At 35.3% G+C, this 27,245-nt stretch overlaps 1 protein-coding gene across 4 annotated transcripts in view; it reads right to left on the reverse strand.

The window, feature by feature from the left end:
- The window catches only part of CDC42SE2 (CDC42 small effector 2), a 102,158-nt gene that overhangs the window by 34,604 nt on the left and 40,309 nt on the right, over positions 1-27,245 (reverse strand). For all 4 annotated transcript variants that reach the window (XM_046667930.1, XM_046667929.1, XM_046667927.1 and 1 more), the window contains one exon: positions 3,562-3,904. In XM_046667930.1, coding sequence (XP_046523886.1) covers positions 3,562-3,615 — 54 coding nt within the window. In that variant the 5' untranslated portion in view covers positions 3,616-3,904. The remainder of the gene's footprint in view (positions 1-3,561; positions 3,905-27,245) is intronic.

Below are 27,245 nucleotides of genomic sequence, written 5' to 3' on the forward strand. Positions count from 1 at the left end.
TAACAAACTGAAAACCAACAACTCTTCCTAGATCCACTCAAGAACGGAGATCACAGAGAGAACTGTTGTCCCCAAAATTGGAGAGACAGGCAAATACAGAAAATCACAACTTACCAGAGCAGAAACCCATGAGTAGAAACCTCCATGGTATCCAGGACCAATGCAGGAAAGCCTAAACTGTAATTGATGAATTGCTAGAAGATCAGTGTAGATAAGTTTGAGAGTTGAAAACTCCAGGGGGGCACAGTCTTAGGGGGCCCCCACACTTCTTTGAATTTTACCTCCAGGAACTCTACCATGTTCTCAAAGTGAAGGTCAGAGAAAAATCTCCCTGTACTTCAGCAAAGAGAGGGGAAAGGTAACCATTTTAAATGAAGCCAGTGCATTCTGTTCTTCTTAAAGACTACCCTCAAGAGAAACTATTCTACCAGAGCCTAATCAACTGGGGTTTTCCCAGCAGCTAACCAACCCTAGTCCACTCTAGCATCCCATGTAAGAAAAGGGAACTACCCAACTCCAGCCCCCTCTAGCCTTTTTGCTTCAACTAAGGAGTAAAAAAAACAAAACAAAACTGAGAAGCATTTGTGTAGGTCACAGCCCAGGGGCACAGACTCACAAAAAGACTGAAACCTAACCACAGCAGTATATAAATGCTTCCCGCCACCAAAACCTTACCACCACATTAATTTGGCTCCTATATAACAGGAGAATACAACTAAAAGAACTAGACATCTCAACCCTTATTTAAGAAGAAGGCTATAAGGAAACCCAAAGACAACAGAGCACAAAAACAAGAACACTAGAGGAAATTTTATCCTCTGACACCTACAACCTGAGCGAACAGTAAACGTGGCCTAACTCCCAGCCAGATAAACACAAAACCTCACACTAATGGCCTATTAACCTCAGTTCCTTTTACCCACTATTATCAAGTCTGATTTCAACAAAAAATTACAAGGCGTACTAAAAACAATATGGAAATAGGATTCAAGTATTCCATAATCTTTAAAAACTGTTGAAAATGTAATCCTTACAAATATCACAGATAATAAATTATACACAATAACTTAAACGTAGGGCTAAACACACGTTCACTGAAACAGTCTCAAGTAAAGTAGAACCTTTCCCATTAAAGTCAAGCAGCAAGGATGCTCACCCATCACTAACACTGTTCAACATTATAGTGGAGGTCTTAGTCAATGCAGTAAGATACTAACAGGACAAAAGGTTTATGTATCAGAAAAAGACTAAAAATATTGTCACTATATGGAGACATTTACAAAGCACAAAGTGTTCAGTAATGTGTTCAGATAAAAAATTAGTGTATAAAAATTATCAGTTTCCTATATACTTGTAAAATCCAATTAGGAAATGAAATAGAAAAACAGAATTTCATCCAGAATAGTAATAAAAATCCATAAAATATCTAGAACAAATCTAACAAGAAATGTATAAAACTTACATGATGAAATTTTTAAGCTTTACTAAAAGAATATGAAAAGGTCTATATAAATGAAGACATATGCCATGTTTCTCAGTGGGATTACTCAGAATTTTAAAGATGTCAATTCTCATCCCATTACACTCTAAATTCAATGCAGTCTTAAACAACTATAGGATTAAAAATATACATTATGAAGTATACAAAGAGAAATATAAAGAAAAACATAATAAGGACCCAAGTAACAACAATCCAGCCTAAAAAATAAGACATTACAATACAGGTGAAAATGAAGATCTATGAAAGAGACATCCTCTACGAGACAGCAAAATATACTAAGAAACTGAACCAATTAAAACAGTACAGTTGCGGCACAGGTGTAAAGACATGTACCAAAAGAATAAAATAGATTTCAGGAATGGACTCTTAAATATATGAAAACGCAGTATACAATAAAGGTGACATTTCAATCACTAATAAAAAAGATCAGCTATTCAATAAACTGTGTTTAGATAGCTGATTGCCATGAAAAAATAGTTAGAGCCCTACCTCACACCACACAAATCAATCAGTCCACCACATGGATCACAGAGCTAAATGTAAAAAACAAAATTATAAAAGTAGTAAAAAGGAAGACGATAGAATAAGTAGCACCAGGAATCTGCATCCCCATCCCAACAACTGGACTGAAAAATTCTGCCAATATAACTATTTTGAAACTATAGAGTCTATTCAAGGCTTGCAACTTCCAGGAGAAAACTTGGAAGGTAAACTGCAGTTAATTTCAGTCAATGTCAGCGCTTAGCACAGTAGCAGCTAACCAGTCCCCACCCCTAGCTGTGTTCCTAGAGCAGCTTGCGCACAGCTTGTGAGAGTCAGGGTGGGCAAAAAGGACCCTGTCCTCCAAACACCTCTACTTCTGATCAGAGATGAGCAGACAAAGAGGAGGGCCAGCCATTGTTGTTGTACCTTCCCCCATTGTTGCAAGCCCCTCCCCCTCGGTTTAAGTGACTTCCAGGGAATTTAAAAAGCCAGCACCCTTTTCTTCTGCCCCAACCTTCATTTTTTTACTTTTCCCCTTTTCGGGAACCAAACATTAAAGACTAGGACATTCAAAATCAACTGCATATACAAGGAAAATTAGAAAGTGACTGTGCATGCCCAAGGAAAGGCTCAAAAAAGACCCTAAGATTATACTTCATTCTTCCTTTTATGTTGTTACAAATGTAAACAAAATGGAATAAAATATAAATTCACTTATTCAGCCAGCCAGCCAGCCAACCAGCTAGCATGTATAGCTACATTCTCCAAGGTATTAGATTTGATCTTGAAGATACAAAGTAAATACGGTCAGGAACCCTAAAGAATAAAAACATGTGGCGGGAGAGACTGTAGGACAGTTATTTACTAGGCAAGAAGTTCCATGCTATAACAGAAAAATGAACTAAAGAGCTGGTGGGAATACAGATGAGGTATTAGCTAAGCTGGGGGAAAGCTAGGTAAAATTTTATAGAGGTAACATTTGATCTAGGCATCTTAAAAGATGAACAGAAAATGGAAGGTTGAAGGGCAGGACTTTGGTAGAGGTAACAATATATGTATAGGCTAGAAGGCACAAAAGTAGGGCATGTACCAAAAAGAAGTCAGCCAAGCCCAAGTACTATTCATATGACTTCGGGTGAAAAACTGGACCTATTTCAACTGAAAAATAAGCATAACGGTATTTCCCTCAGAGGGCTGGTAAACAAAGAAGGATATGAGGGCAATCTGACCGTCACATCTTCCACCCACTGATTTCCAAGGCTGACTCAGCTGTTTTACCTCAGGTTCTGTCTCCTCCTTCTCTCACTTCCTCCAGAAGACGCCTACTTGGCAGAAGAGCACAACCTTCTCCATCGCGTACAATGGTCTAGCACAGTCCTTAACACATAGCACTTACTCAAAAAACGTTAACTTTTTTTTTTTTACCAGATAGTCAAGAGTTCTACTGAACAACTCTCTGTGACACTCATTAGAACTGCCCTGTAATTACTGCCAGGGTCCTGATTCTCAGCTTGAGATCCACTGTTATGTTTAATAAGCACCCCACCCAATCTGTACACATATTACTTCATACTTACAGGCTGAGGCTGCTCTGCAATACAGCAGTTGAAACACAACCAGAATTCACTCATGCTTATAGTCCAAGGTATAAATGAGCACCAATGAAGTCTCCAAACGTCAACTCGTGCAGCTTAACAACGCACGCTCCTCAATATGATGAATGTCCAATGATGCCAAAGGAATAATTTTATTACTTCTTTGTGTTTTTGTTCCTGGAAGTCAAGTATCTTATACAGTCAATTTAATGAAGAAAAGTCAGATTGTTTCCTTTCTTTGTTTCTGGTTCTACAGAGACTTGTTTCTGAACCACCAGGAAGGTATAAAAATTGTTGTCTTGACTCAGGGCCTATAACAGGTAGTCTAGAAAAAAAAAGGAAAAGTAAAAGAAAACAAGTTACTTTACTTATCCTTAGAAGCTTTTATTTCTTAAATCTGTGCTAAAATTAAGAATAAATATTTCCCCAAAAAGTAAATACTGAAAAAAAAATCAAGATTTTAATAAACTGCTATTCATTCAACAACTTTTTAAGCACTGAGTGTCAGGTGTTAGGGATATAGCAGTAAAAGAAGACAGAAATCCTTGCCTTCATAGAACATTCTATTTCATGACTATAAAAGTATGAATTACTCTAATAAGTTTATTTTTTAATCACTAATTAGAACACCATGATTGCCATACAAAAGTCTCTAATTCCAAAAAGACATACCAATCATTTTCATACAGGTTTCTTCAATTGAGTTCACAGTTCTCACAAACCACCCAGATAGTAACTGGCACTGCAATCAACTCTTCTTAGATAAACAAGCAACTATAACTCATTAATAACTATAAACAAAATTCCTTCTCCATTGAAATCAGAATTGTACAAGACAGATGGATGGGGGTTAAGTTAGGCTCCATTTTGTGAACCCAGATATTGGACCCCTGCCCTATCACCACTGGAATGAGCATCAGTCAAAATACTTTGTATCCCACGGAGGCCAACCAAGCCGAGTCAATCAGAAGCCATGTCAGGCAATTTTCTATCTGGAGTTGGACAAAGAGTGAAACTTTCTTTTCTTCTTGACTGCTAAGCTGACCCTAGCCCAACAGGTTCCAAACTTCAAGTAGAAGATGGTTGAGATAATAATGCCAACAAGCAGGGACAAGAGAGAGGAGGAAGTCCAGATGACATGAATCTCTGGTTCTAGTCCTCCCAAAAGACCAGTGCACCTGAGGTATGAGGCAACATTTCTCCCTCCTTAGCCTGGAGCTATACTGAAGCGAGTCTTCATCACCTGCAGCCTACTACAACCGTCAAGTGAAGATGTCCAGCAGATAGTTGGATATACAGCTGTGAAGCCAAAGAGAAGTCTTGGAATCATCAGCTTATAATTGAAAGAATGAATGCCAAATTCTAGGGAAAGCAGTAGCATGAGATGCAAAGAGGGTCTAATGGAGAACTCTAAGGAATGGCAGCATTTAAATGACGAGTAGAGAAAGAAAAGTGTAAAAAGGAGGTTTTGCTGTTATCAGAAAGAGAGAGAAGGAAAACGGGTTACTGTGGTGTCACTGGAGCCCATTTCAAGGAGGAAGTGGCTAACAGTATTAACTGCCAGTGAGACAGTAAAAACTGAGAAGTGTCCATTAGAATGCACAGAAGACACTCAGTGGCCCTGGCTATGACAGTTTCAGTGAAGTAGTGTGGGCAGAAATCAGATTAGAGTGGGTTGAAAAGTGAGTGAACAAAAGAAGCAGAGTCAACAAATGTAGAAAATGTTTGCAAGAAGACTGGATAGGAAGTTTTAAAAGATAGGGTGGTAGGTAAAGCAAAGAAAAAAGCCATCCTTGAAGTGAAGAGATCAAACACCAAAGATGCATTAATTTGATTATTCAAAGAGATGTTAACATTTTTGTCCCAAGTATTGAAATATACACCACATAATTATAAATTTCTGAACAAGATCTCATACATGTATAAGCCATATCAATTATAAATCAATAACAGCTACATTATAGAGTCACAGAACCCTGAACGTTAAGTGAAATAAAATTCCTCCCTTTTGCTTTTCCCAAAGCCATGACTCTAAACCTGGTAAGGCAGGAATGACAGTTATTTTTACATTTGCATAGATGAAGATCTTCAGCGAAGATAAATGCATATATACTCAATGTTAAAATGTGGGTAGGGGGGCCGGTCCTGTGGCCAATTGGTTAAGTTCGTGTGCTCTGCTTCGGCGGCCCAGGGTTTCGCCTGTTTGGATATCGGACGTGGACATGGCACCACTCATCAGGCCATGTTGAGGCAGCATCTCACTTGCCACAACTAGAAGGACAGACAACTAAAAACATACAACTATGTACTGGGGGGATTTGGGGAGAAAAAAGAAAAAAAAAAGAAGATTGGCAACAATGTTAGCTCAGGTGCCAATCTTTAAGAAAAAAAAAAAATGTGAACACTAGACTTTGCCAAGCCTAGTATTCATTAAAAAAAAAAAAAGAAAACAAAAATGTGGCTAGTAATAAAGCATGAATTTGGGACTCTGATTCTAGAGTCCAGAGGACAAGTCCTCTAACATACTACAGAAAATGACATGTTAAGATTTAAGATGTTGAGATGTTTAAGGAAGATCAAAAGGAAGAAAATTTATATTCTTGCCATAGTTAAAATTCAGAACCTGGAAAGCTTTTTTTTTTCCTTCTTCTTTTGAGGAAGATTAGCTGTGAGCTAACATCCATGACCATCTTCCTCTACTTTATATGTGGGATGCCTGCCACCATATGGCTTGCCAAGTGGTGCATACGTCCGAAACTGGGATCCGAACTGGCAAATCCCAGGCCACCGAAGCAGAATGTGCAAACTTAACCCCTGCACCATCAGGCTGGCCCCTGGAATGCTCGCTTACTTTTAAGCAGGGATAAACATTCCTCATCGTACCCACACTCCAAAATAAGGAAGTGGCAGTCTTGCAGTTGGCTTTCTCCACTGAACTGAGTAAATACTGTGAATGCTTATAAGCTCAACAGTACAGTATGTTTCACTTATTTCCTTCTTAGCAAGAATATAAGAGTAAAGGGTTAAATTCATAATTTCGTGAACAATATTTCAGTGTTGTTATTTAACAAATTTTAACTCCATCCTGAACGAAAGAACTTGGCCATTAAAAAGTCATTGTGAAATGAAATCTCTTTTAACCAATCCTATGAAAACAAATATGCCTTTGTTTGAAACTCATTCTTTATGCTCATTGTTATAACACATACAGATATGGAACTATCTCTGATCTACTGTCTGATTTATTCCATCATCATATTTTCTCATCTACATTTAAAGCTAGGCAATTTCCTTTTTATTTATAAATTACCTTTGCCAGAAATCACCTTCAAATATTAATTTTCCACTGGAAGGTGCTGTATTTCGTTCTCTTTTTAACAGTGTTTACTCTATTTAATACTTAAAATTAATAAATGGCTTCCTAATTTACAACCCATAATACTTTATCACCTCACATTTCCCAAATTCAAATTTCCATCCCATTTAGAGTAAAGGTATTCCTTATTTTGCAAATTTGAAAATACGCATTTTCCTACTTCACAATATTTCCTCTTTCCTAATGTTTAGTTGAAGAATGACTGCTTAAAAATGCAACAATTTGTGCTTGTGCTTCTATTTTTGGAGATAAGTAAAGCCATTATATCCTTTCTGCCTTAAGCATTTCCACCTAGATAATAGATCTGTTGAAATGTATTTCAACTCAAGGGGATGTTTGCAACTCCATGGTTTTTATTTGTTAAGTAAATATATAGATCTAAAAAGGTTTCAAACCTGCCTTGGAATGTCATACTGATACACTTTCCATCTTCTTGCTTTTCTAAACAAACTTCCTTTTTAAATTTTTTTTCAAAAGTGTATACACTTAAAACACATTTATATATAAACACCTTTAGAGAAGTACTGAATTTGTCACGAAAAATTTCAACACTGCCACTAATAATACACTAACAGTTACATTTGCTTCTTGAGCTAAAAGTTGCTTAAAACATAGCCATTTTGAAAACCTTATACTTTTTTTTAATCTTAAGACAACAAAAGGAGTGTGACTTTGCAACAACATCAACATCAAAACTTGACTTTAAACACAGCTCAGCACATTCCACACATAAATAAGGGGTCAGACTAGTCTACAGCAGCAGAGAGTATTTCACAAATTCAGATTCACAAGACATAAGATTTTAGAAAAGTTTGAAATGAATTATCAGGCCACTTAGTGACTGACAGAGCTTCCCTGAATTAAAAGCTCAGTATTTTGACTTCTAAAGACACTGGCAGGAGTATAAAAGTGTGCTAGGAGTATTCTCTGGTAAAAAATACTAGGGTCCAGCCCCGTGGTGTAGTGGTTAAGTTCGCACCACACGCTCCACTTCGGCAGCCCCTGGTTCAAGAGTTTGGATCCCAGATGTGGACCCGCACACCACTCATGAAGCCATGCTGTGGCAGCATCCCACATACAAAATACAGGAAGACTGGCATAGATGTTGGCTCAGTGACAATCCTCCTTAAGCAAAAAGAGGAAGATTGGCAACAGATGTCAGCTCAAGGCCAATCTTCCTCACCAAAAAAAAAAAATATATATATATTAATTAACCACCATCCGCTTCCTCTCCTCCTCACTTTCCACACCTAAATCAATGCTGCAGATACCAGCTTTACACATGTGTGAACAGGTTTGCTGCTGACAGTTTAAAGAATTTATGTTCCAACATCCTACCCACAATTTGCTAAAATTGCTTTTCAGGTCAACTTCCAAAGAAACAACAATAAAGCCTTGATTTGAAAACAGGACAATGAGGCATAACTTTAGCCAAATAATTTATTTTTTTAATCTGAAATATCTTAACTCAGTTGAGGTACTGAGCAAGCTCAGTTTGTGTGAAATGGAATCAGAAGTTTAGAATTTAGACTTTGGAAAAAAAGATCTCTGGCAGTTTTAGCATTTCACTAATTTTTAGAAATGTTAGCTTGAGCAAGTGACAAGTTCTATCACCAGTTTAAAATGGAATGCTGCACTGCCAATGTCACAGGTCTGAAATGAGGACTAAATTAGATGATGTATATGAAAGCATTGTATATATTATAAAGAGCTATACTGATATAAGATGTTTTGTTATCAGAATTAAAACAGCAAATAGTAATTTGTAACAGCCACAAACTTTTAGGAAACAAAAGCCTATCAAGAAAAAGAAATGAATAATGTGAAAAAGAATGAAGTGTGGTATATTCATAGAAAAGAATACTATATAAAATGAAAACAAGGGCTGGCCCCGTGGCTGAGTGGTTAAGTTCGTGGGTTCGGCTTAAAAAAATGAAAATGAATGGTAGCTTCATACAACACAGTGGCTAATTTTCACTGACGTTATTGAGGGAAAGAAGTAAGGTTCAAAACAATATACATGGAATGACTTCATTTATATGAATTTCAAAAACGAGTTAAACTATTTTGTTTAGAGATGCATACACAGATAGAAAAATAAGGCAAGGAAATTATTATAATAAAAGCCAGGAGAGTGGTTACCTCCAGGGCTAAGGGCAAGGTCTGAGAGGAGGAAGAGATGCATAAGGGCTCCTGAAATGCTGGCAGCACTCTAGCTCTTGACCTGGGTGTACTTAACACAGGTACTCGCTTTATACTTATTTATTAAATAGTACCCTTATGGTTTATGTAATTATATGCATATAATATTTTTAAATAATTTAAATGAAATATAAGTAAAAGAAGCAAATACTAACAGTTTCCGGTTTATCATAGTAGAGTGATGAATTTAGGGATGGAAATGCAAACCACGCAATCACGAAAAAATGAACATCCTTGCTAGAGACTTTGAAGGACTTGGTAAAATTATTGGGGGGCCCAGGAGGGGGTCTGAGGTCCCATCAGATGCCAAAGAGGTTTCTACCAGAAATGCAAAAATTATTAATCAATGATCAAGCTTGACTTATCAATAAAGTTTATTCATAGCTGCGCCAGCACTAAATCTCTCAATCTTATTAAAATGGTTCTTTGATATTGATTTGTGGTACAAGGTCCTTTTGAAAAAAATAACCCATTTTAAGAAGAGCTTTCAAACTATGTACTTACCACAGATCTACTTTTCTGTGGCTAATTAGAGTTCAAACAAACCATTGTTCCCTGAACTCAGTTATAAAAGCCATAGATAGGGGCACGTGTAACTATTGAAATGAGAGGGGTAACTTTTTCTTATTTTTGAAATGACCCATTATAGGTTAGTCTTTCCTATAGTTTCATGTAAATGCAATCACACATTATGTACTTTTTTTTTAATATCTGGCTTCTTTCATTCAGCATGTTTTTGAGATCTATCCACGTTGCCTCTATTAGTTAATTCATTCCTTTTTTTTTTTTTTTTTTGCTAAGTAGGTTTCCATTGTATAGATACGACACAATTTGTTTAACCATTCATCTGTTGATGGATATTACTGCTTTTCCAGCTTTTTGGCTATTAAAAATGAAGCTGCTGTGAACTTGTGTGTACAAGTGTTTGTGTGGACAAAAGTTTTAATTTCTTCTGAGTGAATATTTTGGGTCGTATTTTAAGTATAATTTTAACTCTGTAAGAAATTGTTCACCTGTTTTGCAAACTAGTTGTACCATTTCGCATTTGTGACAGCAATATATGAGAGTTAAGTTGTTCCTATTAACACTTTGTATTGCCAGTCTTTAATCTTAGGCATCCTAGTGGGTATGAAGTAGTATCTCGCTGTGCTTTATTTGCACTTTCCTGAGAACTGATTATATTTGGTCTTTTCATATGCTTATTGGCCATTCATATATCATCTCTGGTTAGGTATGTTCAGATCTTTTGCCCAATATTACATTTAGTTGTCTTATTCAGTTGTGTTCTTTACATATTCTGGATCAAGTCCTTTGTCTGATAATATATTATGAATATTTTTTCCTCGTCTTTGTCTTTCCTTTTTTCTTTAACAGCATTTTTCAAAGAGTTTAAGTTTTTTAATTTAATGAAGTCTAGTTTATCAGTTTTATTTTTTATGATTTGTACTTTTCTTATTCTAAGAAATTTTTGCATATTCCCAAAATATAAAGATTTTCTCCCATTTCTCCTTCTAGAACCTTTAGTTTTTACTTTCAGGTCTATAGTCCATTTTTAGTCACTTTAATATTGTTGGTGGTATAAAGTAAAGGCCAAAAATTACTTTTTTGACATGGATATTCAGTCGTTCTAGCACTTTCAATGAAGGATATCCTTTGTCTGCTGGACTGATGTGGCACTTCTATTGAAAATCAAATGACTTTCTGAGTTTGGGTCCCTTTCGGGGCTGATGCTTACATTACACTGGTCTATTTGTTGATCCTATGTCTATGCCACTACCACAGTGTCTTAACTGCCACAGTTTTATACTAAGACATGAAGTCAGGCAGTGGTAAATTTCAAAATTATTATTGTTTTTCAAAATTGCTTTAGATTATCTAGGTCCTTTGCATTTCCATACACATTTTTGAATCAGTTGGCCAATTTCTACAAAAAGGCCTCCTGTGATTCTGATTTGAATTGCACTGATTCTAACAATTATTTGGAGGGGAACTACATTTTAACAATATTGAGTGTTTCAATCCATTAACATGGCATATCCAATATTTTGCAGTTTTCAGTATAGAGGTTTTGCATGTATTTTGTTGCATCACTTTTATTAACTTTGTTTATAGCTTTCATATGGAAGCTTTAAAGTCTTAAGTAGTCAAAATGTCAATTTTAATCACGGATTAGGGAGTTTATCTTACTTAAGAAGGCTCTCCCCATCCCAGGATTATAAACCTATCATCCTATATAGTTTCCTTTGGGTTTAATTTATAAATTGACTTGGACATTAATATTTTATAGGTATACTTAGGTAACATTTTCACAGCCTACTCAGGTTTTTTCTTTCTGACATCTTCCTTTTCCCTCTTAATTAAAACTCAAGTATTTAACACCAAACATATACACATCATTATGGTAGGGGATATAAGAGAGAATACTATCTTGGCTCAAACCTAAAAGAGTTTGCAATACAAACCCAGAGAAAAGTAATATACCTGAAAACCACTGTCCCATTCTCTACTATCCACATTTCTTCTCCACCTTGCCATGTTTATCTTTCCCTCTCTTTAATAATCTTCCTCCTTTTCCTTTCCTGCTACTTTCCTTTGTTCTTTTTTTGGTTTCTCTCTCCCTTTTTCTTTGTCCTTTTTCCATCTCTTTTTTCACTGTCTTTAAAACCTTCTTTAGCTGCTTCGAGTTAGAAGTAATGATTATGTGACACATAGTAGGTTCTCAGTGTATTAGTTGATTGATTGAAATCTGTATTTCCACCCTGAACTTTTCTCCTGAGTCTAGGTAGACACTGATATCCACCTGCTAATGAATATCTCATGTGGTCTCCTAGTTACCTTAAATACAGTACTTGTAAAATTGAATTCACTGTCTTTTCCCCCATATCTGTCTCTGTGTTACCTTTCTTGGAGGGTGGCACCACCATCCACTGCTTACCAAGCAATACATATTCAAAATTCTATCCTACTGCCTGCAGTTCTCTAATAAAACCATACTGTAAAATGCTTTCTTATATTTAAACAAATCTTTACTATTATTCAAAATAATACAAGCACATAGATTTTTAAAAATCAATAAGTAATAAAAAGCTGCTAAAAATGGCAAATCTCTGACCTGTCCCTCTCCATCTGTTAGTGGTGGCCATTTTTAACTTACCTTGGTGTTTCTTGTGATATTTATAAGTTAATTATAAGTAAGATGCCTACTGCTATTTCTTAAGTTATAGATTTTTAGATAATTTAAACTGACTTCCTGTTAAAACGGATTAGGTTATGTCTTTTTTACACCAGCTCCTATCCTTAAACTCCCTAACACCATCATCACCACTAGATAATTATAATTTTTGGTTGAATCAATATTCAATATCCATGTTATTATAATTGCCACTGCTGAATTAAGTAACACGTTAGAATTAGCTATTCTTTCTGGAATAATCTTTTATTTTCCCTGAGGTTAATAACTGCTGAGCTTTTTCATTTGCTTAGTTTTTCTACCAGTTTATATCAGATCTGTAAAAGACCTGTAATTTCCAAATACCTGAACATATGTGTAGACGTACTGATTCAAATTTTATTTGGGTTTCTTCACAGAACTACCTAGCCTCCTGCTTCATTCTTTTCTAGTTGTTCTCTAGGCACATTCCAAGTTCCTTTCTTATTTCTTAGGTTGATGCCTTGTTTTGGAGAATCATGTCTTTTTTCATTCTCCTTAGCTTATTTTGTAAAATCACATACTCCAATAACTTCTTAAGAAAGGGTACATGGAAGGAAAATGTTTTAAATCCTTGCATTCGATATTTGATTGATCATTTGGTTGAATACAGAATACCAAGTTAAAGATTTTTTCCTCAGGATTTTAAAGGCATTGCTTCACTGTCTACTACCTTCTAGAGTTGCTGCTGAGAAGTCTAGTGACTTTGTAGGTCATGTATTCCTCACCTCTCTGGAAGGTTTAGAGATTTTTTCTTTACTCTTGGAATTCTCAAATTTCACAGAGATGAAACTTGGTTTGGTCCTTTTCCATTCATTGTCCTGGGGACTGAATGAGCTCTTTCAAACTGGAGAATGATGTCCTTTACTTCAGAAAAACGTTAATATCTACACCATAGAGTTGTTATGAGAATTAAACAAAATACTCATACTTAGAATATGTAAGTGTACAATGATGTTGATATTTATCCACATTTACCAATTTCTTTCATCACCATGGTTTCTTGCCTCTCAATCCTTCATTTAAAGTTCAACTTCCTTCTTCATAAAGTATATACTTTAAGAGTTTTTTCAATAGTATGTTTTCTAGTAGTTATCACAAGTGGTAAGCTTCTCAATTGTTTCTTTAAAATTGTGGGTTTTTCATTTTAATTTTGAAATAATTTACTTACAGAAGAGTTGCTAAAATAGAACAGAAATCTCCCATGTATCCTTCACTCAGATACACTAACTGTTAACATGATGTCTGTGTTTTGCCCTTATTCTTGCAAAAGAGTTAAGTATACAATTCTTGGTTGATGGTGCTTTTCTATTAGTCCTTTGTAGATATTATTCTGACCTCTATTGTTACTGATGAGAAGTCAACTATCAATCTAATTTTTGGTCCTTTCTATGTAAACTTGTTTTTTCTCTATGCATGCTTTGAAGACTCTTTGCATCTGGCTCCAATTTCATAGAATCTCTAGTTTCAGATTCATTTCTATTTATGTAGGAGTCTTTCTACTCTGTTTCTACTAACCTGTTTCTACTCTTCTATTTAACTTTTGCTATTAATATTTTCCCCCAACTAGTGACTTTCATTTTAATAACACAATTTTCATTTTAATAAATTCTATTTGGTTCTTTTGCAAATTCACTTACTTCAATGTCTTAGTCTTTCATTTAGACACTTTAAATAGACTTATTTTATAGTGTTTTTCTTATTCTGTTAAATCAATTCCTAGCCTTCTGATTAGCCTTATTAGAGTGACTGCTAACTCTCTGTCATGTTGGACTGTTTCCTGGTAATTATCTTATTATGACTTCATTATGATTGGGAGGTTGTTTTCCTATGAAAGTTCAGTGCTCCCTAGTTGAGGATGAATTCCTAAAGAACTGGCAATTTGCAATTGCTAGTGCTCAGATACCCACAAGGTGAAGTTCACAAGTTCAAATATAAGTTTTAATTTAATTCTTTGGCTTGGGATTCTCATACCACATAGACAGTACACATTCATATTGCATACTGGTGAACAGGTGCAAGCTTGGAAAGACAGTGTGGTGTAGTGGTTTAGAACTTAGACTCTGAAACTAGACAGCCTAAGTTTGAATCCTGGATTTCCTCCCCTAACTAGTTATATGATCTTGGCTAAGTTACTTTACCTCTGTGTATCTCAATTTACTTTTTATAAAATGGAGTTTATAATCGTATCTACATCAAAGGGTTATGTGAGGATTAAATGAATAAACTTAAATTGCTTTGAATAGTGCTTGGCAGACAGTAAGTTCGTTTGTTTGTTTAAATAAATAAATGTTATTGTTACTATGCTACTATTATCATCATCATTATTATTGTATCTTTTTTTTTCTTTCCACCCAGAGAACTGAGCAGAGACAAGCTTCCTTGATGCTTACCTGGGCAAATGGACCAAGATTCTTCTAGTCAGCCTCCCTTTCTCAGATGGAGTAGAACACATACAAAAATACATGAGACTGTTTATTATAACTTATATTTAAGAAAGAAAGTGAAGCAGGAGCAGTATTAAGGTAAAGAAAAACAAAACTTATCTAAGCCAATTAAATTAATCCCTTTGACAGCAATGGCATATTTTCCTCAAAAGCACATTTATTTGTATATAATTTATATATCAATGACATACAATAAGATTAACAATATGGAGGATTTTCAGTAGACAGCTGAATAAGTAATTCTAACTTAGTACATCTATCAGTTATTAATTGTAAAAAAGATACATTCATATAATGAATTGCATTTAGTTAGGTTTTCTCTTCTTAGGCCTTGGACATCAGAGGATTAAACTTTCAGAAGGGAATGCTTGTTCAATACCTAGTTACTGCCTAAACTGGCTGCCAAGTCTGTTTTGCAAAAGCAAGCATGATGGGAAGTAATTAAAAGCCTTGAAGAATGAGAAGTATGTGTAATTCATGCTTCTCGGTCAGGCATGGACTCCCCTATCAATCCCTTGGGGATGTGAAAGTCAACTGAGCACAAACTGCAGTCATTTATCTGAGCTCAGAACAAGGTAAGGTGGAGATTAGGCTGTGATACTGTGTTTCAGATTCATCCCCAGAGAGGAAAAAGATCACTGTAATTTATATTTGATTCCTATTTGTTTTGTGACGACTGCCTTAGGACCTTTTGTTAACTTGATATTTTCCCCAAATAAATGAAGTATTTTCAGCTGCCACTGATATTTTGGCTGAGAGAACCTTTTACAAGATTAATTTGCTATGACAACAAAACTATGTCATGCTCTTTAAAAAGCTCTCTTAGTTGTTTTAAATTTCTCCACCTCAGCACGACTACAAAAATTAACATCAAATTGTATTATCCAAGTGCCTAACATCATACCTGGCACAAGGTAAGAGGTGACTTATGTTATTAGATTATCAAGCTTTCACTCAAGTCAGAGATCAAGTAGTATTAACAGAGTGTTTAGCACCTGACACAGTAAGTCCTCTAAGTTTAAAATGGGTCAAAGATTTTCTTATGAAAGAGACTAATACTACCTAGAGAAAAAACTTCTCTAAGAATTACATATGTAAATACTATCTTTTAAGTTCCAGATGGAAGTGATAAGCATAAACAAAAAAGCTGCTAGCAGTGAATTTTACTTATATTTCTCATCATTAATAAGTTAAAGATGAACAATGCTATCTGTGACAAACGTATGCCCATTGCTAAAGACTAACCAGGCTATACAATTTATGTACAGCTTTGGAGCTGTCAGTCAAACTTATTGTAAATTATTTTTTTTTTCCAACAGTTGCTTAGGTCTCCAAATGGTTGTCCTAAGGCTAAATAGTTTTTCCTATTCTTAGGAGAGACAGTAAGGAGAAGAGGAAACTAATGTAGAAAAAATAAGGCCTACATAAAGTTACATAAGGGTGGACTGGGAAGTGGAGAAAATCTTCCTGAAAGATTTCAACAAATATACTGCCATTAGCTTTATTACGCAAATAAAAACAATCAAAATAAATCACATTTATTACAAATAAAAACGACTGGAACCCTTATAAAATAAGTAATGTGTAAGTGGCCTATTGCTTCCGGTACTAAGAAGATAAAATTTATATTTTAAGCTTTGGACAAAAAAAGAGTTGATCTTTCTCATTCTTACCAAAAAGATTTTTTTGTTTAATCTACAAATGTACAGAACTGTTTCGACAGGTTAAAAAAGAAAAAAATCCCAGGAAATATCATACCGAAATCCTTTGGGAATTTTACAGAGGAAATGAGAAGAAACAAAATTAAATCAATGCCATCAACTGCAAATTAGTGCATGACTTCTTGATCTGTGTTCTCAGGAGCACATACAAGAGCTATGCTGCCTCTAGTCAGAATGAGTTTGTATTTTTCCAAAAGAAGAATCACTGAACTCTTTAGTAAAACATACTATGGGCAGATTAAACTCATGGACTCTCTTAAAACTTAATGTCTCTGGATGCTAAAATAATATAAAAATTCAAGCTGTCAAAGGGGAAAACTTGCTGTTACCGTTATCTTTTAAAAAAGTTTTCTTATCAACTCCATAAGTGTGTTTAATTATTTTTAAAAACATGGTAAAATGACATTCCCAAAAGTTAAAAATAAGATATTTTCATCTTAAATGACCTTAAAAACATCTTGAAAAAAATTATTCAAATAAATCTGCTATTCTCCTTGCTTAGCCCACACATGAACTTTGTAAGAATAAGATGTATGCTTTACTAAAATCAAGAAAAATTAACTTTGAATTTATATCAAAGGATAAAGTTCTGTTCTGCAACGAAGACCAAAACAGAGTATCCAGACTATATGAAAAAGACTTAAAAGGCCTTGAAAGCATTCATAGACTTGACTGTGAACCAGTTAGGATGGTAACAGGGCTGTGACAACTGTTAAAGAAAAAGTTAAAAAGACACCTATGGGGGCCGGCCAGTGGCGCAGCGGTGAAGTGCACATGTTCCGCTTCAGCAGCCGGGAGTTCGCCGGTTCAGATCCCAGGTGTGGACATGGCACTGCTTGGCAAGCCATGCTGTGGTAGGCGTCCCACATATAAAGTAGAGGAAGATGGGTATGGATGTTAGCTCAGGGCTAATTTTCCTCAAAAAAAAGATATCTATGTGGGATTCCAGTCTGTGGTTAAAAGCTATTGCTCTTTTTGGTTGCTTAGAGAAAATAATGTAAGGAAAAAATACTTCTCTTATCACATTTTATCTTCCAGCCCCAGAATGAAATTTAATATATTATAATAAATAGTTTAATATATTATAGTTTAATATATTATGTATATTAAATATGTAATATAATATATTAATATAATAGTTTAATATAATAAATAGCTTTGGCAGTTTACATGTAAACATAAAAACAGGAATAATTTTTTTAAATAGGTTATCTTATAGCATAATAATCTCAAAGATAACAGTCAAATAAGCTCAATTTGGGGACAACACAAACATATAAACAGATAGAACATATAAACACAAAGAGAATATAAAATACCTGTAACGTCATATTATCAACTGAAAAGAGAGCCCTGCATTGCTATCTTAAACTTTAAGTGCAGTTTATCAGTGAGGAAATTAAAAAGTACAGGCACATTTAGCTTCCCTTTTTTTGGTATTTCTTTTCTCAAATTAAATCAGGTAATCAATAATCCTCTCTGATATCACTTCTTAAGTGAATAACGGAAAAACTTCCACATATATTTTGAATGTAGGATTTTGCCATATGTGTGTTATGTATGTATGTATGCATGTACGTATGTACATATACATGCATGCATTTGGCAGGTGTTATAGAGCAATTCTATGTACTAGGTGCTGGGAATATGACAATTATTTAACAGAGAGTAATTCAAATAGAATCGAACACTTCAAAAATTTATTACTCACTAACTAGGTTAAATATAAATATGTAACATGTATCAAACTGTAGGGTCATCTTTTATTTCATTTGACTACTAAAGAAGTAATTGAATTTTGGGTTCCATTGATCAAGTTCCAGGACTATGACAAAGAGAGCTAGGCATCCAAGCAGTCTAGTTTGCGGCATATTCAATAAGCTACTAAAGTAGAAGTCTTACTATTTGCATCTGATTCAGGCCCTGATGGAGGCCGATAGGACAAAAATTTCAATTATATGGGTGATAACTACAGGTTGCTTAAAGTTCACTGAGAAGGCTAAGCTTCATTTAAGGGGAAAAATGAATCACTAGAATGCCTGCATATGTGACTATGAAAGCTAATAGATTTCATTTGAACATATAAAGAATTCACCAAAAGTTAATGCTTTCATGCCACATCATACATTGGGTTTTCAATAATTCTTTTTTGCAGAAAAGAATACAATGACAAGAATCCCCTGTTTGGACATGCTGATGAATTGTTTTTTCCTACAACTATGGAAGTTGTACAACTTCATTTTCCACCAGGATAGAGCTCTGCCTCACTTCTATCACACAGTCCAGAGGTTCTTTAATGAATACCCACCATGGTGCTAGACAGGGCATTCCGTTAAAAAATTTGAACTCTCTGAAATAGCAGCCACCCAAATTCCCAGTTATCATACCACACTATTTCTAGTGGGGATATGTAAAAGGAAAACTAGAGTTGGGACCATCTATTCCTTGCAGACTTGAGGAACTGAAGGCTGTCATTTCAAACATCAATGACAATATGCTACAAAAGGTCTGGGATGAATTAGACCACAGGACTGCCATGTGCTATATTACACAGGAGATGCCTATGGAGCAGAATAGAAATGACTGCAGCTGTTCCTGTACAAATTGAACTACTTGTTCAATTCAGTACAAATTTGACTACTCGTTCATATATAATGTAGTACTAAAAAGTTTTTTTAACCTTGAAACCTTTTTGAAGCACCTTATAAAGTCAGAATTCTGAACAATATTGGGAGAAAAACTTTTAATGAGTATAAAACATCTTCATTTTCATATTCAAAGGAAAGCTTGTAATAATGGAAAGCTTTGATGATGGTGTTATGACGATGAAAATGCTATCAGAAGGAGAAAATACTAATCAGTCATCAACAAACATGAACTATTTCTGGTTCATAAAATTAGACAAATCATAGTGGGTCAAATGAGAAATTTAATATTCTTTTTTTTGCTGAGGAAGATTAGCCCTGAGTTAATATCTGTGCCAATCTTCCTCCACTTTATATACAGGTCACTAGCATAGCATGGCTGACAGGTGGTGTAGGTCTGTACCCAGGGTCTGCACCCATGAACTCAGGCTGCCAAAGTGGAGCGTGCCGAACTTAACCACTATGCCAAGAGGCTGGCCCCAGAAATTTAATATTCTTGGATTCTCTATTCTATTTTTGTGTGCTTTATATAAAAAAATTCAGTGATGACAGAAAATTTCCCTAGATTATAAAGAAAGGTCCAACTAACCTGTAAACCCCCTGAGGTGGGGAAAAAAACATTTTCGTGCTAGTCACACATTATACTATGTATATAGCATACATATGTTTATATACCATACTATATGTATAGCATATACATATATACATATACTATATATAGCATATAATATACTATTTATATGTATGACATATACATTTAATATACACATACTATACATGATGATGGTATGTCATCATGAGATGACAAATACTATCTCATTTAATTTTTACAAGTCTAAGAGGTAAGTATTATCCTTACTGGAAATGAGGAAACTACAGCTCAAACACATTAAGTAATTTAAAGACAGACCGTATTCTCTGTAGTCTTTTTTAAGGTCTAGTTTAACGCTATCTTAAATTACAATTATTTATGACATACTGATTGTTGTAAGCTCCATCAAGGCAAACTCTGAATTATTATACGTCTTATAGCACTTAGACATGGTAATTTGTCCCAGTATTTGCAAAAAAAAATACTTAACGAATTAAATATATATATAGTACTGCAGAATACACGGAATTTAGCATTGGAAAACCTGTGTTCAAAACTAGATTCTACCACTGATTAGCTAAGTGGCACTACTCTATAACCTCACTAAGTCGAAGTTTTCTCTTATGAGGATTATACCAACTTTTCAGGATTACTGTAAGGCAAGTCAGTTTCTCTACCTCTGCGCTACTGACTTTTTGGTCCAGGTAACTGGGTTTTGTTGGGGGGCGGGGAGGTGCTGTCTTGTGCATTGTAGGATATTTAGCAGAACCCCTGGCCCCTATCCAGTAAATGCCAGTAGCACCAGTTTTAACAACCAAAAAATGGCTCCAGTCACTTGTCAAATGCTCCTGGGGACTGGTTTCCTCAAGTTGAGAACCACTGCCAGAGGGGAAAGCATTATTATAAAAAGGAACTGAAAAAGAAGTATTGATTCCCCTCTACTCCAGATAATCTCCTTCAGATGGGAGAAGATAAAGGTTCCCTGCCCCAAGCTTTTAATGACATTCTCCTAAAAACAACAATCAGCAACACAAAATTCTAATAACCTTACATGGTACATTAAAGATGACTACAAATCCCTCCAAAGGAGAGCTAGAGACACATTTCCAACACTGAACTAAGGTGACCTTAAGTGACTTCTTTGATCAACAGAATGACGCTGAAGTCATGTTTTGGAACTGATGAGGTCAGAAAAAACCTTGTGCCTTCTGCTCAGAAGTCCAACTACTCTAAGACAGACATGCTGAAAAGACCACATGTGTAGGCACACAGGTTAACAGTCCCAGCTGAGCCTGGCCGTCCAGCCTTCCTAGCCAGAGCACCAGATATGGGAATGAAGCTGCCTAGGATCCTCCAGTCCAACCAGTCTGCTAGCTGAATACGATCCAATGACCTTCGTTGATGCCACATGTAAGAGAAGAACTGCCAAGACCTGCTCAAATTCCTGACCCTCAAAATTGAGAGATATAACAAAACAGTTGTTGTTTTAAGCCACTGAGGTTTGAGAGTACTTTGTTTTCATATAGTTTGTATATATCTTGTACGCATATGCTTTTCAATTAAAGATTTTCACGTGTTTTAAACGAAACCTTTGTATAACTATCTTTATTGGCTCAAATGAGGTCATCCAATTCCTATCAAGATGACAAACTATCATGGGCTTCTGGTCCCTTCCTCCAAAAGAAAGCCTGGAAGAAAATAAATAAATAAATAAATCTAGATTCCAGGAACAACAAAAAGAAACAAACAAAAACTGATGGGCATAAAGAAAACTGTAGTGAACTTGTCTGAGAGGAAACTGGTGACCTACAGCCAGGAGCAAAGAGCAGCAGCAGGAGGAGTTAAAAGACAGATTAGCTAAAAGCTTTCTTAGATTCTGCCCTTGCCTTTCCCTTGATTGCCCCTTCACCACAGAAATTAGCAGGAACAGCCTCGATGTCTTTGTCAGCAGGATAAAATCAGGACAGCAAAAAGCCCTGGGGGGGGCAAGCTCATGAAAACAGGTACAGACTGACTAGCTACTCTGGTGGCATTTACTCTTCCCAGCCCTTCTGCCCTCAAAAAAAACTTTACAGAGCTGGTGGTGAATTACAATCTAAGAAAACTACCTCTTAGAATAAGTATTACTTATTTCTAAGAGTTACAAAACAAACCCTGACGGAAAGTTGTCTGACGCAGTAGCAGCCAACAGAAGTTAACAGCAATTAAGTGGTGCCAGGTGGCTAACTGACCCGAGACTCAAATCCTCCCTCTCCTTCAACTTACCTGAACTGACACAAAAACCTGGCTGTTGGCCATTCCCTAATATAGATTATTAGATTAAGTGGATAATACTCCCTTCTCAAGGGATCATTGGCTTACTAGCCAAAATAAAGAGTAGTTTCATTTTCATCTTGAAACCACTGCAGAAGAAGGGCAACACACTAAACAACTCACACCATCTGAAGCAGAATTACTAGACTGGCGGATCCAAGAATGTGCACACAGGGACCACAGCACATTAGTACTGTGGAGTCACAACAAGAAACCATGAAAAAGAATCAAGTGGAAAGACTGAGTATGAAAAATAGACATCCAGATAACAGGAGTTCCACAAGGAGGGAAAAAGTAAAACAAATCAAGAAAAAAGTAAACATTTCAAGAAATAATGAGAATAAGTTTCCCAGAATTAAAGATGAAAACGTCAAGATTTAAGGGCTCAGAGAGCCAAATAAAATATAATAAAAAAACTCATTTCTAGAAATTAAGAATACTGTGTAATTGGTAGTACTTTTAGAAAGTATTCAAAATTTTTTTTTTTTTTAAAGATTTTATTTTTTCCTTTTTCTCCCCAAAGCCCCCCCCGGTACATAGTTGTGTATTCTTCGTTGTGCGTTCTTCTAGGTGTGGCATGTGGGACGCTGCCTCAGCGTGGTCTGATGAGCAGTGCCATGTCCGCGCCCAGGATTCGAACTAACGAAACACTGGGCCGCCTGCAGCGGAGCGCGCGAACTTAACCACTCGGCCACGGGGCCAGCCCCGAAAGTATTCAAAATTTTTACATGCAATGCATTAGTATCAGTTTTGGAAATCCAAAAGTAATCCTAAGTAATTCAGAAGAAAGCAAAATACTTACATGCACAAAAATGTCTTATTACAATACTTATTATGATAGAAAATTCCAGACAAAACCTAAATGTCTAACAACTAAGTACTAATTAAATTATGGTTTAATGACAGATTATATAGTCATTGTCATAGTGTTGAGAAAGGAAAATACGTTTAACAAATTTTATTATTTGAGGGCATCTAAAGAATCCAATAACCATAAGAAATTTACATTAAAACTGCTATGAGCATTTAATTTTTTAAATTATTAAAAATTTGTTTTTAAAAAAAATCTCACAAACTTGGTACCTTGTGTTTTGAAAATGTCTGGACTTCAACAAGAAGGGGCCAACAACAATTACATTTCAGATATAATTCACAGAAATATTAGCTTCCAAGAGTATTTCATATTTTCACACTAAGGAGAATATAATGTAGCTACTTTTATTGAGTGAGCAGCTTATAACAGCTTTTGGACTTTTTAAATAATAAAATACAGTGTAGAAAATTTCAACATCCACTATGCCAAAGAAAGTACTGGTCTTATTTCTACTAAGTGCTTAATATTTTTATCAGTTTCATTAGCTCAGCTCCACATGAAACCACTGCCTGCCTTAATTTCTGGAATGCTGCCCCAATTCTTTTCTCCCAGGCCTTGTTGCCAGGGTTGCAGCTGCACAACCAATTCTTATTAAAATGTAAGTCTTTGAAATGCAAGTCTATGGAAAGGGATATAAAGGATTTCATTATCTTTTCTCAAAACTCAGAGTGAAGATTAAACTCCCGCCCTTCCCAAGCCATACCACCACTTGCAACCTTCGCCACCAACTCACACACTAAATACAGTAAATGCAGCAGCTCAGTCTTAAATATTCAAATAAAAAGTCATAAAGGAGTAAACCACACAGTAATGAACCTTAAAGTCTGGCAAAAATTATTAAAAAATGACTTCTAATACTTATGTAACCTTATGTTATAGCTGGATACTCATAAATGATGTAACAATACTTCTAAATGATACTTCTAGTGAACAAACACTTGCAAGATTTCTGCGATAATAACTTCAGAATAATTTCAGAAACTTCAAGTCAGGAAAACAAAAACTGCAATTAATTTACTCAAAATGCAAAACACTTTAGAAGCTATTAATTTTGCTGTAGAACACTCAAGCCCCTAAAAATTTCTTGGAAAAGGAGAAAAAATTGAAGGACAATATACACCCCTTTTCTCTTTTTTACTAGAATCTCACATACTTTTCTTCTCTGGATAAAATCCTTAAACACTGCTTGAACTTGCTCTTTGAAAGACAATTTATGACTGAATTCGTCTTATGAAAAAAGTTAACACAGAACTGTCAAGACTATGAAGGTAAAATTATTTTCAACTAAAAGTAAACAGAGGTCAAATATTCTGTTGCCAAGTAAAAAGGTCAGTTTTTTATTAAAACATAATATTTTTTAACGCTGGTACACAGTTGGAATTCCTATAACATGCAGAATCTTAGAATTTTAACTATGTTAGAGAAAAGAATTTTCATTGGGGTTATAGCCTACTTTGTTCTCCGGGTGATTCATTCATGGTTAAATAGAAAAAAAAAAATAGGGGACCCAGAGTGAAGGCTTCTATCCTTTCATTAGCTACTATCCCTTCATGAGGATCTTATTATACAACATTCACCCCAAGTTACCTGAAAAATAACTCTAAAAAGTGACTACTTGTTGCATTTTAAGTGATCAACTGAAATCATTAAGTTAAATGTACTTGATAAACTTCCTTAAGTATACAAAAAACATATGATTATGCTTGTTAAAAATGTAGATTGAGATCACCTCACATCCATTATGATGGCTACTAACAAAAAAATAAAGAAAACAGACAATAACAAGTGTTGACGAGGACAGGAAGAAATTGGAACTCTGGCACATTGTTGGCGAAATTGTAAAATGGTACAACCCCTATGGTAAACAATATGGAGGTTCCTCAAAAATTTTTAAAAAGTATTACCATATCCAGCAATCCCACTTCTGGATATACATCCAAAAGAACTGAAGGCAGGATCTTGAAGAATATTTGCGCCCCCATGTTCATAACAGCACTGTTCACATTAGTCAACAGGTGGAAGCAAGCCAAATGTCCATCAGCCAACAAACAGTTAAACAAGACGTGAAATACACATAGTACAATAGAATGCACAACATGGATGAACCTTGAAGACACTATGGTAAGTGAAATAAGCTGTCACAAAAAGACAAATACTGTATGACTACACTTATATGAAGTATCTAAAACAGTCAAATTCATAGAAACATAAAGTAGAACGGTGGTTACCAGAGGCTGGCAATATGGGGAAAAAGGAGTTGTTTAACAGGTATAAAGATTCAGTTTTGGAAGATGAAAAAGTTAAGAAGATCTGTTTCACAACAACCTGAATGTACTTAACATTACTGAACTGTACACTTAAAAATGATGAAGATGGTAAATGTTATGTTATGTGTTTTTACTACAATAAAAAAATTGTTTTTACGTAACTGGACGTGGGTCTTACTCTTAGAGATTCTGATGCGTTGATAAAGATGAAAACTAGGATGAATCTGTTTTTTGGTTTTTTACTAAGTACCAAATATTAATGTATGTGGAGTTTTTTATCTGATAGGTAACACAAAACCATGGTGTCAAACTCAAAAGATACAAGATTAAATCATGAAAAATAAATTTTCTTCTTACCATTATCCCTAGCCACCCAGTTCTCCTCCCTAGACACAGACACTAGTATTAGCTACTTGTGTAGCCTTTCACAGATACTCTATAAATATACAAAAATATAAGTATGTGCTTTTTTATTTTAAAGTATCTTCACATGACCGCATACAACACTTGGTATCCTGCTTTTTCACTTAACACTTTTATCTTGGAAATCAGGCAATATCAATAACTTTAAAAATTGCCTCTCGTTTTTAAAGGCTGTATTTTATCATATGGGTATAACTAGTCTCCCACAGATGAAGAGTTAAGTTGTTTCTAATCTTTTACTACTATAAACATGCTGCAAAGAATAACCTTGTATATTCACACGTGGAATATGATGAAGAAGTGAATCCAAAACCTATAGGGTTTATCTGTAGGATAAATTCCAAGAAGTAAAACTGACAGATCAAAGAGTCTGTACATTTAAATTTTTGGTAGGCATTTTAAATTTTCACTGATATTATCCAAATCTCCTTCTAAGATAATGTACCAACCTACATTCCCTATAACAATGCATTAGAGAATCTGCATTTCCAATCTTTCAAAATTTATTTTCTTAAAAGGCTTCCCTAACTCCAATAAAAGAAAGGGGAAAAAAATCTTCTTCTGAAGGTAAGGATCTGATTTTTTTTTTAACGACTACCCAACAATAATACTGCCATTTGAGAAAAAAAAAATCCTCTTATCCACTGATCTGAAATGCCCCTTTATCATATTCTAAATTTCCATATGAATCTGAGACTATGTCTACTCTGTACCACTGATCTATCTCATATACCAGAATCACAAATTTTTTCAACTATAGTTTTAGAACATATTTTTAATATCTGAGAGAACCAGTTCCCTTTTTTCTTAAAAAATTTTCTGGGCAATCTTATTTTTCCCACTTAAATTTTAGATTCATCTAGTCTAATTTTTAAAACTCCTGCTGGTATTTTTATTGGGATCATGCTATAAGTTGAAAGAGAATCATATCTTTCAGATATTGAACCATCATGTTGAGTCCCTACTTAAGTCTCTTTTGGGTCTCAGGTGATTCTGCTATAGGTGATCTGCTTTGTGAGAAATAACACTTTATGTCCAACTAAGAACTGTGGTGGATAAGGGAGGGACAAGGGGAGCCATTACACAGTGCGGCTGTATGTAGAAGGGAGGCTATAGCCTTTATCTTACCTATCAATACAAATTTGTCATTGCTAGGGAGACCAATAAAAGTTCTTCCCAGGGCTGGTCTGGTGGTGTAGTGCAGCCGGGGGTTCGCAGGTTCAGACCCTGGGCACAGACCTATACACCACTCATCAAGCCATGCTGTGGGGGCATCCCACATACAAAAAATAGAGGAAGACTGACACAGATGTTAGCTCAAGGCCAATCTTCCTCACCAAAAAAAAAAAAAAAAAAAAAGTTCTTCCCAGAGGCAGAAACTGTTCTCCTCCAAACCACCTTCCATGGCCCTAGGATAAAGGAACAATTACAGCTGAAATAAGTGGTTCAGAATTCCATCCTATACAAGAACTTAAAATTAGTAGATTACTAGAGGCCTAGCTAACCCTGGTGGTCTAGTAGTTAAGAGTGGGTATTCTCACCACCACAGCATGGGTTTATTTCCAGGTCCGGGAACCATACCACCTGTCCGTCACTTG

This window comes from Equus quagga, chromosome 7 (genome assembly GCF_021613505.1).
Source record: "Equus quagga isolate Etosha38 chromosome 7, UCLA_HA_Equagga_1.0, whole genome shotgun sequence".
Lineage (NCBI taxonomy): Eukaryota > Metazoa > Chordata > Mammalia > Perissodactyla > Equidae > Equus > Equus quagga.